At 41.9% G+C, this 14,022-nt stretch overlaps 1 protein-coding gene across 1 annotated transcript; it reads right to left on the reverse strand.

Annotated features, from left to right (window-relative positions):
* Nucleotides 1-898: 898 nt before the first annotated feature.
* On the reverse strand, nucleotides 899-10,821 carry SUMO1 (small ubiquitin like modifier 1). The gene is made up of 5 exons (XM_030952464.1): nucleotides 10,697-10,821; nucleotides 5,617-5,691; nucleotides 4,313-4,390; nucleotides 2,620-2,691; nucleotides 899-1,782 (listed from the first exon to the last, which is right to left on the reverse strand). The coding sequence occupies exons 1-5, from the start codon at nucleotides 10,706-10,708 to the stop codon at nucleotides 1,714-1,716; spliced, it is 306 nt and encodes a 101-aa protein (XP_030808324.1). The 5' UTR covers nucleotides 10,709-10,821; the 3' UTR covers nucleotides 899-1,713.
* Nucleotides 10,822-14,022: the final 3,201 nt, after the last annotated feature.

The raw sequence follows: 14,022 nt of genomic DNA on the forward strand, positions 1-14,022 counted from the left end.
TATTTTAAAAAAGCAGTAGTAGTTAAATGCAGAGAAGCCATGTTGTTCTACATCATCGTAGCAATCCCTCTTTCGTTAAGAACTGAATTACATAAAATACTTTAAGAAAACCCCATATTCTGACATTTTGTAAACAAAAATTTTACTCTTTAAAAATTGCTTAGTGCAACTATGCATACAAAATTATTACTAAATCAGGAACAGGACAACCACAAGCACGAAAGAAAATGCACTCTAGCTTTACAGCAAATGCCATTTAAAAAAAGTACTTAAAACCTGCTATTTTTTCCTAGTATGCCAGCATGCGTTTTTAATTGAAGCTGGCATTTATATGGAACTTGATTTAGCAAACAAGACCTATTCACCTGCAAAGAGCTGAAGCAGGGAGAGTAGTGAAATCTTCTCTTCCCATTACTCTGCCTGTTATCCTCCCACCTCAGCTTTCATATTGAGTAACAAGTTCTCAAACTGACCATTTATAACCTGCAGGTAGCTGGAACATGTAGACCCTGATAATGATGCCCAATGAACTGTCATGACACTTCTTCCATGTCATCAATCATAGATTATTTAATGGTACCATATCATATGAAATGTAGACATTAAAAGCCATCTTTATTTACTTCCAAGTTGCATTTTCAGTTTAAATTCTGTGCATGAAGTGAAGATTTACGTAACTGTATGTGAATAGTCTCTTCCAAGAAAAGAAACAGCTAGTAGTCTCTAAGAGTCACCTGAAAAACAAGCAGATCAAGTATTTTATGAGGGCAAGTAGGAAAAAAAAATTTTATGAGGTATATTTACAGAGCACAATTTTTTTCTGGCTTCAACTCATAGACACAGGAAAAGCATACCCTAATTAGAACTTCTAATGGTTTTGCTCATTTCCAATCATTTGAAAAGAAAATGCAAGTTGTTTATAAAATTGGTTTTCTTGTTTATTTTAAATGAAGCTGGTACAGACAATGTCCATTCAAAACCCACGTCCCAGGCCAAAAGGTACAAACAAGCGTGTCAAAGTAACACCAGTTGGCTGCTGTGAACATTCCTGCATGGATACCTGCGCGTACTAATTGCTATATGAGGTTAAAATGCTTCTGGGCTCTTCTGGTAATATTTAAAAATCATTAGGGTTTTCAATTTCACGTCTTCAGCAAAGCCATCTCTGGAGCAAGGAACAGATGACAACAGTTCTAGCTTTTCCATTTCCAACTCGTCGATCTTCCTCATCGGGCCATCAGCATAATTTAAGCAAAATAGCTCTGAGTTATGGATACACAACTTCTCCACAGTTTAGTTCTCTGAAAAACTTCATCTCGCACTGAAAGTTATAGTCCAGGAGTGAGACAGTCACACATCAAAACTTCAGGGCAGATATGGAAGTCATTAAGAACACTCGCCCACCTGGCAGATCTTACAGCCTTCGTGCCTGAAATGCACGAACCCAGTGAACATACAAATGCATGTGAGTACATGTATTCCTAAAGGGGAGGGCAGAAGGGAAGAGGGGAGCAAGGTTGCAGCTGGATCACAGAAGTTCAGCACAATGAAAACAGAAACAATAGTGTATAATGAGCACGAGAATTCAAAATACCAGACGCTTGAAAGTAAACTCCCAGAGATGGGGTGCCAGTTTCAGTGTTGAACACCACATTACAAAAGAACTATTATTTAAAAATAAAAAAGGATTAAGGGGAAGAAAATCAGAAGGATCTAAACTGTTGAGTGACCCCCCGTCTGTTCCTGATAAACTTCAATCACATCTTCCTCCTCCATCCCCAGCTGTGAGAACAGATAAAAAAACAGCAAATAAGTGTTATTAAGAATTGTATAAATCTGGTATGATGAAATCAGAGCAGGTCCTAGACAAATTATACTATGCTTTGTTCCTTTGTCCCGTCATAATTCATCAAAGGGGTGAAGGAAGTTTCAGTCTCCATCTCACTAGACAATATTCACAATTTTTGGGCATTTTTCTTCACACTTAGGTATTTGAGTCAAAGCAAAAGTGTTACAGCAAAGACCCACTTGTGGAGCAGTCCACATCAGCCTGCAAGTTGCTGGTTTTATCTTTCTCTAAACCCCTTGTTTAGGGGGAACAAGGACATCACCAACATCATAGTGAAAGCATCAGCTGTAAAGCCACATGAATTACATCTGTAGTGCACTACTAGCTCCCAGTGCAACTTAACACCTACACCTTGCAACTCAAAACCTGTTTACAACTATTCGCTCAGAGAGAGCAACTTGCTCAATTTCATAGTCAACAAGTTTGTTTGATATTTCCAGAAGGTCATTATTATGAGTTTCTTCCTGCTTTTTTGTAACAATTGGTGGAAGTCACTGGACAGAAGTAACTGTTTTCTGTTTATTTACACTTTGATCTACTAAATGTGAACTAAATACATATTTATTCCAAAGTCATACTGAAGTTCAAGCTCAACAATGGGAAGATTCCCTTTATGTTTTTCCCCCCCTAGCAAGCAGTGACTACATCCTCCTTTCTGGGGCATTACACATGAAGGTCCAAGCAGGCTCTTTCCAAACTGCCTATCTGCTGTACTAAAAGATCCTAGTTAAAGAAATATAGTCAAACCATATTTCTAGGAAGAAACTCACCTCCTTGGGGGTATGATTATCAGTAATCCTCTGACCCTCGAAGAGAAACCTGAGTGAATTCATTGGAACACCCTAAAAAAGAAACATATGTATAAGAAAAAAACCCAACTTACTGAATTTTGTATGGGTTTGCAAGAAAAAAAACATTTTAAATAAAAACAACACATGAAAGTCATAAAAGAGTGTTAGTTCCTGTTACACAGGGAGCTCAGATAGTCTGTTGCATTCAAGTAGACTACCAAGAAGTGACTCAAAAAGTATGATAGTGCCAAAATGGGTTTGTTCCAGAGTCTCACTGGAGTTGTAGCTAAACAACCTGGATGTTTCCTTAGCTTTTTTAACTTGTCTTTATTTATGAATTAAGTACTGACTATGCCCTCTCTCCCAAGATATGTTTACACAAGTATTTTTCTGAACAGTGCATCAGCCTTATTTAAGGATCCTAAGGCAACAGGAGAAACATGATGTTTACTTCATGAACTCCTACCCTTGCTTTCCCAATCTTCTATGGCTACAGGAAGGAATCACAACCTTTACCATCATCAATTCTGCAAATGCTCAGCACTGGGAACAAGAAAGAGCAGAGCTGAGGGGAATAAAAACGAACAGCATTCAAACAAGGTGAAACAAACATCCCAAAGGTAAACAGAATTAAGTTAAAGTATGTCTGTTGCACAAGGTGCCCATGCTCTGGCAGAACGTCATACTTCACATCAATAGATAAGGCAAACACCTCATCCTTTCCTTCTCTTGCAGGTTATAAGCAAACTAAACTCATGGGAAATACAACACAATTTTATCACTTAGCTCTCAAATACTGCTTGCAAATAACTAGGCAGAAAATTTTCTCAGGTAAGGACAGACCTTCACACTGTTTCAACAATCCCTCTGGCCAATGTGGAAGAAATGTTCATAGTCCCTTTACCAGAGAAAGGCTACTTGACACCAAAAACTGCACTGACTGCTGCAAAGGAAATCACAGACCCTCCAGAATTCAGCACGGGAGATAACAGCTGTGTTTACTCAAACAATTATTTCTTTCTTTAAGAAAGAATTCCACACATGCATGTTCATTAGTCAGTAAGAATGCTGCATGAATTATTTCCAAGATGATTAAAAAAAAATCAGGTTTTTAAAATGAATCATAATTTTAACCATTTGGATTTGGCTACAAATGTATCTGGTGTTTGATCTTTTCTTTCCTCCTACACCAGAAAGGCAGCAAAAAATAACATTTAATGAAAGAACACTTCAATGACAAGTTCAGCTTGTCTCAAAGTATTAGGAAAAAGCCCCCGAAGTATTATTACTTATGATTATATCTCCTGAAGTGAACTCCAACACACTTATCCAAGAAAAGGCCACACAAGGCATCTATCCCCAAAGCTGAGGGCAAACTAGGCCAGAGCTTCTGGAAATAGCAGCTGTGAACCCACAATACCTGCCACAGAATCTGGAAGTGAAGATATGGTTTTGGTCTGTAACAATTGTTACTATTTACCTACATACACAATTAATATTGCAGATTTCTTTAATTTAGAGTATAACTTCACAATTGTCTTGCATAGGAGTACTTTTACTTGTTAAAAGAAACTAAGAGATCCATTATGTTTGTACCATCAGATACCTCCAAAGTCTTTATTTGAAAGCACAATGAGAAAAGTGGTTTAAAGAATGTCATTGTTTCACAAACCTGTCTTTGACAGTATGATTCTTTGAGTTTCTTGAGGTGTGTTGTCATTTTCACCTTGAAGTGAATTTCACTGCTGTCCTAAGGACAGAAAAGAAAAAAAAATTACTCTCCTTGTAGTAAGTGCTAACTTCATCTATTTTATTAAGAAAACTAACTTCATCTTATTTCATGAAGAAAAAACTTATATAAAACTTACATGAAACATGGAATGTGATTTAACTATCACCATGCATACCTTGGTTCATCATAACACGAACCTCCAGGATGATTTATCACTCACTAAATTCACTGTGTACTTCCACAGGAAGTGCTTTTTAAAAAAACAGATGGCATCGTATAGCCTTAGGCTCAACATGGAGCTTTTGGATTTCAAGTTACTAAAACCCATCCATGGTTCAGTCTGTGCTGCCATCTTTACCCAGATGATATACTTATAAAATACAAACATACATATGCAGGGATTTCTGCTCTAAGATTCTAAAGAGACAAGTTAAAGCTTGCACTTCAAAATATATACGAAACCTCGTTCAATTAAGAGTAATTATCTAGAAGTTAGGATACAGGCAGACTTGGCAACATGAGACTAACCTAAGGAGAAATCACAGGTCTTATTATTCTGTTATTAGTCCTTCCCACTAGCCATAAGATGCAAGTAGCTGCAACTGTCAAAATGGTGACAGATAAAATGGATTGCAAGAGGTTCTGTGCAAAAGGCATGTGGGCCACTTCCAGCTTTTCAGCATGTTCTCGTAACTGCTGATTAGGCCAGCAAGAGGTAAGGTAGTTTCTGTTAGTCCTACTTGAAAGTCATCTGTCTCCACCCAACTGCAGCAAACACTACAGCTCCAACAAACAATCCTAGCTGTCATCTGAGCTAGGGGCTCTTTGCACAGAAGATGCCAACATTGTCAACATTCACATTCCAATGCAGCCGGAATACAGACTTCTAAACCACCGTACATCTGGCTGCTACATCTACCAACAGGGCAGCCAACAATCCTCTTCCTATCCCTGAAAAATAAAGCTGATCTCATGCCTAGGGTACTACACAAACTTTGAGGACCTGAATTTATCAAATTTGCCACTTATTTCATTCATACGCTTAGATAAATTAATCCCTCAATGCATGAAAAAAAGCATACCAGAGTATACTAATACACATTTCTGGCAACTGGAAGTAGTTTATGGCAGAGGAGGATCCACACTGAAGAACTGAAAGTATCAACTTGCATTTGGTCATTTCTACCATACAAGAAGTCACACCTACATCAAATGTCAACAAGCAATTGTGTAAAAAAACTCACCTGCCCAATGACTTTGAGTTTAATGTACTCCCCTTCTTTCTTATCTCCTAAGTCCTCAGCTGAAGGTTTTGCTTCCTGCAAGAAAAACACAAAAAGACCTGATCAGTTAACACTTCATTGTTTTCACTGGACAGTACAGCAGCTGTCACCCTCTTTACTGAGTGAAATCAAACTACCCAAGGTGTCTTCTTTCTTTCTCTGTGTGTGTGTGCACAAAAATAACAGCAACATAGTATTATGAAAGGTTGGCTGTCTACCTGTGAGAAGTTTAATTAATGAGAGAAAAGAAACACCATGAAGAACATAAGAAATGAGAGAAGAACCATTTGGAAATAGATGACATACAAAAAGAAGTATGATTTTATACCTCTAACTCCTAGACAACAAACTGCAAAAATCCACAAGAAGCATACTAAGAGTACTAGGAGGCTCAGATATTTGACAGAAAAAAGGAACATTGGGAGGAGAGTAAACAGAAAGTACTTGTAACACCCTATCAACTTAAAGAGAGTGAACCATGCAAACATTTTTCAACCCACTGCATCAAAGGTAGTCCTTATTTTCAAAAGGCTGGTCAGCTAGCTTCTTTTCTATGACAACAAAAGAGCTTCCTTCTAACACGTTTGTCTTAAGACCACAATACTTCAAAGTTTAAAAAGGTGCAGTTCCAAGCACTACAGTGTTTTGATATCTTTCCAGGGTAAGAACTAGCTGTACAGACAAGTTTGATTCAACAGCTTGAGCACTAAAGCTCATCAAAAGGGTTTAAGTGTTATACACTCTAAGACATTAATTAAGGACATCAGAGTTTTCATGTTACCAGCTGATAGATAAAACAAGTGAGAAATCAGGTACTATTAACCCCACTCCTTACTGTCACTACATATCCTGCATCAAGCCTTTAGCTATGTTCCACTGCAGGACAAAGGGATTTACACAGGCATCAGGTCTAGAGGGTGCTCAATGAAGACCTGTTCCCAAGTAGTCATAACCACAGGTAGCCTGCTGATCATGTTTGAAATCATCCTTTTATATTTACTTCTTAGCACTGTAGACAAAATAAACAAAATATGTACAGGTGCCTACCACAGGATCCCATCCCAAAAGGGACTTTTTGCTAAATGTACGTAAATATCCTTTGTACAGTTGGACCTGAAATTTAGGATTGAGTGCCAAAAACACACAAAATACTAACCTTCTCTATTAAGTCCATCCAGACAGGTCTCTACCTCCAGATTAAAACCTTTTAAAGTTTTTTACTCCTGCTCCCTAAAGAAGTTAAACACACACAACTTCTTTGAACATTAAAAGATCAGGGAAGGGCACAGGGCAAGTCAGCAAACACCCTTCTCATCTGTACCAGTCTCAATCTGGAGTAAAGAAAGAGAGGAAGTGTTCTTTCTATCAGTTTGACTCACTGCCTCAACCCAGACCAATTCAGTTTCTACAATGGAAAGAAGTGTGAGCCAGAGACTCCACCTGGTTTGAATACCTTTTATTTTTTTAATACCCACCCAGGCACAACTTAAACTGCAGGGACAGATTCATCACCCTTCAAGCTCAAATCCAAAACCTCAACTCAGGCTTTCAAATAGCCTGACATACACAGGCCTTCAAGCAAGTCACTTTAGAAGCATGAAAGGAGTTCTTCACAGGTAACACAGTCAGAGCACCTGTGTTCCCCACCAAAGTTTTCCCTAACACATTTGGACTCTAAGCTTCTGGGGCTAGTTGCAGGAATAGAAACACACTAGTATTCACTCCTGACCAGAAAGAAAAACAAGAAGCTGCAACTTGTTCTGATAACTCGCACAGCTGTTTTAATGTCTTTACGCAGCATTACTAACTTCTAGGAATCAGACCAAGATTCAGATCTGGTTTGTAGCTTCAAAACTAGCTCCTGTTTCACTATTACTGAAAGAACATTTACATGACATTTCAGGTCAGTCACTGTCTAAATTTACTTTACAAATGGCATGACAACATATTATCCCAGCAGTAGAGGTATTTGTAGTAGTTACATAGTTCTGTACATTGTAACAGATCTACCTACTCAGGCTTCCAAACCCAATCATCCTGTACAAGGTATTGCTAATGATCATTGCTACTATGACAGTGCCTCTGGCCAATATGAGTGATAAAACTATGATTCATATTTGATTCCTACCCTCAAGGAAAGAGGGCTCTAGTATTAAAAACAAATAGGGAAAGCACCAAACAGTAGAATAAACAGAGGGAATTGGAGTCTTCAAACCATAAAGATGAGGGGCTTGTTTCAAGCCCCACAACCTCTCACCCACAAAAATAAGAGGAAAGAAAGCTGTAGCTTCAGGAGAAATATTATCAAATCAAATAATAGAAGTGCCAATAATCAAAACTTAAAATAGGAGCAAAATACTTTACACTAGGATACAAGACCCAGCAAGTCTGAAAATGCTCTCTGCAGTTTGTCAGTGAACTATATTGCCATTCAATGCCAAATGGTTAAGGCAACACAAAAACACTTAGGAATAAAGAAAGGAAGGAGATTGCAAAATTGTTAAACTACTAGTATTAATTAACAAAACCCTGATCAGCAATTAGCAAGCAAGCCTCCAGACTTCTTGCCCTATGAAAAGAATGGGTGCTTAAGGGTACCTCAAAAAACAGGACATAAAAAAGACCACCATACAAAGGAATAGAAATACCACAACACTCCAATTTCTAACTTTTCATGCCCGAGATTTTAAAGGCTTCATTGCAGTTTTCCTAAAGAGCACAAAATAAGGCCCCTAGCACGGTCCCACACTTATATAAAGACCCTAAAAAGCACGCAAAGTTTCTTGGATGAAACACACTGGTATTGCTATTGCAACTAACAAAAACAAAACACACACAAAGCAAACAACATGAGGCAACATATTGCAAGCTTCCTCCTCCAGTTTTCAGAAGAGCTCAAACTTCAATGTCTAATCTTAAAAAAACAAACTCTATTCTCAGAATTTAAAGAAAAATCATCAAAATCAGAATTAGTAGAGGAATAGATGTACAACATACTTCCTAACAAAGCAAATAAACTTACATTTTTTTATAGGAGTGAAAAACATACATACAAACTATAGCATTCTTTATTAGCAGTATGCGAACAGACAGCATTTTGATTCAAATAATGCAAAAACAGCTTAAGACACTTGAAGGGAGGGGAAAACAATTTGTGTTTTGTTTCATTTTGCTCAGATCCCACTAAGCAATCATGTGGTTTTTTTTGAAGTCTGCCCTTCTTTCAAGCATTTTTACTTATCGTAAAAGTCAATTTCCCACTGAAAATAAAGTAACCAGTTATTTTACTGATGATAATTGACCCCCCTCTTAACTTAGTTCCAGGGCCAAAAAGAATGATACTCCAAGCAACTCACAATTTTAGGTAATCCAGTTATTCTTGTAGGATTGATAAAGAGAGGAATAAGATTTACAGTGCTGCATAACCTTACATTATCCTTCTACTTAAGCATCTGTTTAGTTCTTGTTGCACAGCCTCCAGAAATGAATGACACGTCTAACAGTGTTTTGCTTATCTATTCAAAATAAACAGCAGGCTCCTTATTCACAGACCTTTAAAATACATAGCCACAACAGGTTATCACATACATGGAATTTTACATACTTCAAGCAGTCCCAAAGACAAAATACACGTGTTTTAGCAGAACTTGCCTGGGGAAGGATTTACCTAACTAATGAAATCTGCTATTTGTTAAAACACGCCTTGGTTCACATATGCAGACAACTACAGAGCGGGTCACGTGAACATCCGTCTATAAAATCTAGTTCAGAAATTGTTGGTGGGTTTGTTTGGCTTTTTTCAAAATGCAGTCACTTTCACGTATTTTGCTACAGGGGCAAGGTGTCCTCCTAGGAGGCAGCAATCGCTGTTCTCCCAGCTGCCCCTCTCCCAGGCGCAGGCACGGAGAGGCAGCAGCACCATTGTCAGCTGCATTGTGCCGGGAAGCCGGGGGCGGGGAGGAAGACCACCGGCGCACACAGCGCTGGCTCCTTTTCACCGCTCCGACTGCACCAAGGCTACTCCCCAAAGCACACGCGGCATGCACTCAGCTGAGCCTTGTCTCTGGGGACTTTTCATTTCCTGGCTGGCACCAGTACTGTTTGGACTCGGCAGCACTACAAGAACCATTTGTAGGTACTGACAGTATCGCGATGCTACACTTTGGGAAAAATCAGACAGAAAACAGTGCCCTATGACGACAATATTGAAAAAAAAAAAAGGAAAACAGAACACAAAACCGGAACGCTGTTTTAAGTTTCCAGCAGCAGGTCACATAGCCTAAAGCAATAGTTGTAAGCAAAGCACTGTATACATGCCAGGCCGAGCAACCCAGGAACTTGCGGTACAAGCAACTATTTAGGTCCCCGGCTCAGAAGACAGAAATGACGGGGGCATAACGAGAATATTACTCGGAGCGAAGGCAGGACAGAGCCTTGATAAAGGATGGGGTGTTTAATACAGGCAAACAACGCTCAGCTGAGAAAGGAGGGGGAGAAAACCAGGCTTTCGCATTCCTAGGGCGAACAGAGGACCTGGCAAGCCTAGCCTAACTCGCACAAAGCCCGCTCCGGGGGAAAACCATCCTACCACACACCGGGGAAATGGAAAATGAAAGAAAACAACAGTTGTGCAACACAGCTCACCCCTCGCTGCATTCCCGGGTTTCCAGGGCCGGGGCTGCCCCGGCGGCGATCCCGCTCCGTTCGGACGCCGCCCCGGCCCCCGAGTATCCCCGCCTGGAGCCCGACCGCGCTCCTCGAGAAACACCCCGAGGGAAGAGGGAAAAAGGATTAAAATGCACGGGGAGAGGGGCCCGAATCTGGCCGAGGCCGGAGATCGGCATTCATACATACACACACACTCCCCTGGGGGAACGTTCCCCCCGGCGCCCTCCGGGCGACCGCGACTCCGCTCGCCCCGGGCCGGGGCTGCCCCGCGGCGGCGGAGAGTGCGGATGGGGGGGGCAGGCAGCTCCTCCCGCGCCCCCGGGGCCGCCGCGCCCACCGTGCCGTCCCCCCGCGGCCGGGACAGCCGCCGTACCTGGTCAGACATGGCTCGGCCCCGTGTCGTGCGGCAGGCTCGGCTGGGCCGCTGCAGGCGCTCCGCTCCTTTCTCTGCCCGCAGCGCAAACACAGGGCCGCGGCACGGGCGGGATTTCCGGTGCGCCTGAGCTCACTTCCCTGCCGGGCTCCGCCCGCCGCCCCGCCCGGCCCTCGCACGGAGCGGCACCGGCTCCGGCTCCCGCCCAGGCCGCGGCCGAGAGGGGCGATCGCCGTTGCAAGAAGCGACGAACGTTAAGGGCACCGTGGCGATCGGAGCAGCTGGGGAGAGGCCAGCGGATGGCACAACGATGAGGAAGGGCCTGGAGCATCTCTGCTCATGAGGAGAGACTGCGGGAGCTGGGCCTGTTCAGTCTGGAGGAGACTGTGAGGGGATCTCGTGGATGCACAGAAATACCTCAAAGGCGGGTGCCAAGAGGTGGTGCCAGACACTTCTTGATGGTGCTCAGTGACAGGACGAAGAGTAATGGCCATAAACTAAAACATAAGCTCCACCTCAGCTTGAGAAAGAACTTAATTACATAGAGGGTGGCAGAGCACTGGAACAGGCTGCCCAGGGAAGTCATGGAGTCTCCCTCTCTGGAGGAGACATTCAAACCCCACGTGGACATGTTCCTGTGTCACCTGCTGCAGGTGAGCCTGCCGTGGCAGGGGTTGAACTCGATGCTCTCCAGAGATCCCTTCCAACCCTGACAATTCTGTTAAGTAACATAAGCCTTTCCATAACAGCAGATCTTGGAGCAAAAGTCACTTTCATTCTGCCTACCTCTGATATCTTCCTGAGGTTGTTACTAAGATGTCATAACAACACTCACTTTTCTGTTGAGACACAGTGCATTTTTTTAAGTCATTGCAACCATGCAAGCAATGGGATCTGCATGTATTAAGCAAATCTGCACCCAGGCAGTTGCATTTGCAAAGATACATCATTAAAACAGAACAGGTGCCCTCTTTACATTGGCACAGCATGGCTATTCAGAGGTGTGCACAAGAAGTAACATCTACCTTAAAGATTACATTTAGGCTGCAAGCTGTTTGAACTATAGCATGGAGTCCTAACATCCCCTCTCCAACTGCTCAGGCAACTCCTGCATGGCATCACTGCTGGCACAGGCATATGCTTAGCTCTAAGTGGCCAGCAAGTAGAAAAAAACTCCACACATGAGAACCATAAAATAACATGAATATAAAATCAATCAACAGAAATTAGCTCAATCAAAATAGGCGATTATTATCCTCATGTTACTAAACAGAGTTTTAACTTTACCAGCTACCTTTGGGAAAGGGCAGAGTACATTCATTAGCTCTGGGCAGGGGGGATTCATTAACACAAACAGCTCCATGCTCTGTGCCATGTTCCCCTGTAATAACACCAAACACCAAAGCAGCTGCACTCTGTGCCTGCATTTCTGCTTGTCACTGAATGCCAAGTTACAAACACAGCTACACCAAGAGGTGCACTTTTGCCAGCCAGTGGAACAATCAGTATCTAGACTCATGGGAATTAGTTTTGTTAAACAACTGCTAAAACAATTCAGAATTAACAAGGGAAGGAAAAATAAATAAAGAGAACCAAAACAAATGCTATACAGAGCTACAGAATGAAGATGACCTTTTTTAGGCAAGGCCAAGCAGTCAGAAAAGCCAAATACGTTCATACTATGCCAAGCTCACAGTAAGAGCTCATTATGAGCTTAATAACAAACACAAAGCACCAAAATAAGCCATGGAAGGGCTCCACAACAACACACAATACTAACAAAATGAAAAATGACAATATTCTATCCTGAACATTACTGCTTTTTATAAATTCTAAAGGGGTTTTTAAAAACAGAGCCTTACTGTGCTTAGGCCAAAGTCTCAGACTCTGGCACAAATCCAACTTTTTCAAGTAATGCCATAATAAAAGCTAACACTCACATGAGTCAGAATGCAGTTACCTATCCACACACATAGCCATAAAAATACAGGGTTAGAATGTGCTCATCAGCATACACACTAACTGTAGCACCACCTTTCTTGATTTCTTCTTATTCCATCAGTTGTGGCTGTATTAGCTTGTCAGGACACAAGCCAGATTTCTACAGGATCTTCAAAGTTAATCTCCACTGAGACTGTGAAAACTGTGGATGTACAGCAGTAAAGCTCCCACTTTTCTTTTTCAACAGCTCAAATTCAACACAAAATGCACCTAAAGAGAAAACAACAAAAGCTGTTTTAAAAATACCAAATATACTAACACAAGCTTGTTCCCCCAAAACCCAAAGTCAGCCTTACAGTTGCATGCAGTGTTGATGGTACTTGCCCTAATAACCTCACTGAATTCTCAGGTGTTTTATAATGTCTCTTATTTCCCTATCTGGACTTAATCTCAGTCACCTGAAGCCAATAAAGTTCACCTCCATTGACAGATTTCTCCCAAGCTGCTGTATAGTTTAGGAGCCAATAGCTGTAAGAGGTTTTCTCGAAGCCCCACACATACAGTCTGTGCAGAGCTGCTTCAGTCCATCAGAAACAGATTCCTTTAAAAAGCAGACTTTAACCTAAGAATAATCTGTAATCTCATCATGCCAATTTGTTTGCCTGAGAGGGGTTAGTGCTAGCAAACAGGATGGATGCAGTGTTCTAGGGCAGCCAGCTAACTAACAGTAGCTCTTACATAACAATGGTCCTCTGCCAGCAGGGCCAGGAACAGTACTTTAAAACTAGGTGGAATCTGGAAATTCTCTACCATCCTGAACCTAATTTCTTTGGCAGTATTACTGGTTGTAGCATTTTAAGAAAATTGGTTATGTAAAGTACCAAAGTCTTTCCTTTGAAAAAAAAAATCTTCAGAAATATTCAAGTCCACAGATTTCTCTCTCTGTTGGCTTTCCAGCACACTCCTTACATGGAGGAAACAAAGGCGTGCTGACTCATACAGATGATTGCATAAAATGCAGCAATGAACGCCTGATATAAATCAAAGCCCAAGCGTTTCTCGGAGCCTCTCTTCCTGCGGGCAGGAAAATCTGCCTGTTTTCAGTACAGACAACCCTGCCTGTGAAATAAGCGGGGATTTCTAAGGGCAAGGAGCGGCGCTTTCCGGCCGCCTCCCACCGGCACGCAGCTGCTCGCTTCCCCGGCAGGACGGCGGCACAGAAGTAGGTCAGCCAGGCACCGCGCTGTGCGCGCCCGGGCTGTGCCAAGGACAAAGCACGAGGTGGCACCAGAGTAGGAGGGGGCACAAAGGGCCGCCCAGCGCCCCCGGGCCTGCCTTCCCCCGGACAGGACTGGCCCTGCCCCGGGGAGAGCACAGCAGCGTGG

This window comes from Camarhynchus parvulus, chromosome 7 (genome assembly GCF_901933205.1).
Source record: "Camarhynchus parvulus chromosome 7, STF_HiC, whole genome shotgun sequence".
Lineage (NCBI taxonomy): Eukaryota > Metazoa > Chordata > Aves > Passeriformes > Thraupidae > Camarhynchus > Camarhynchus parvulus.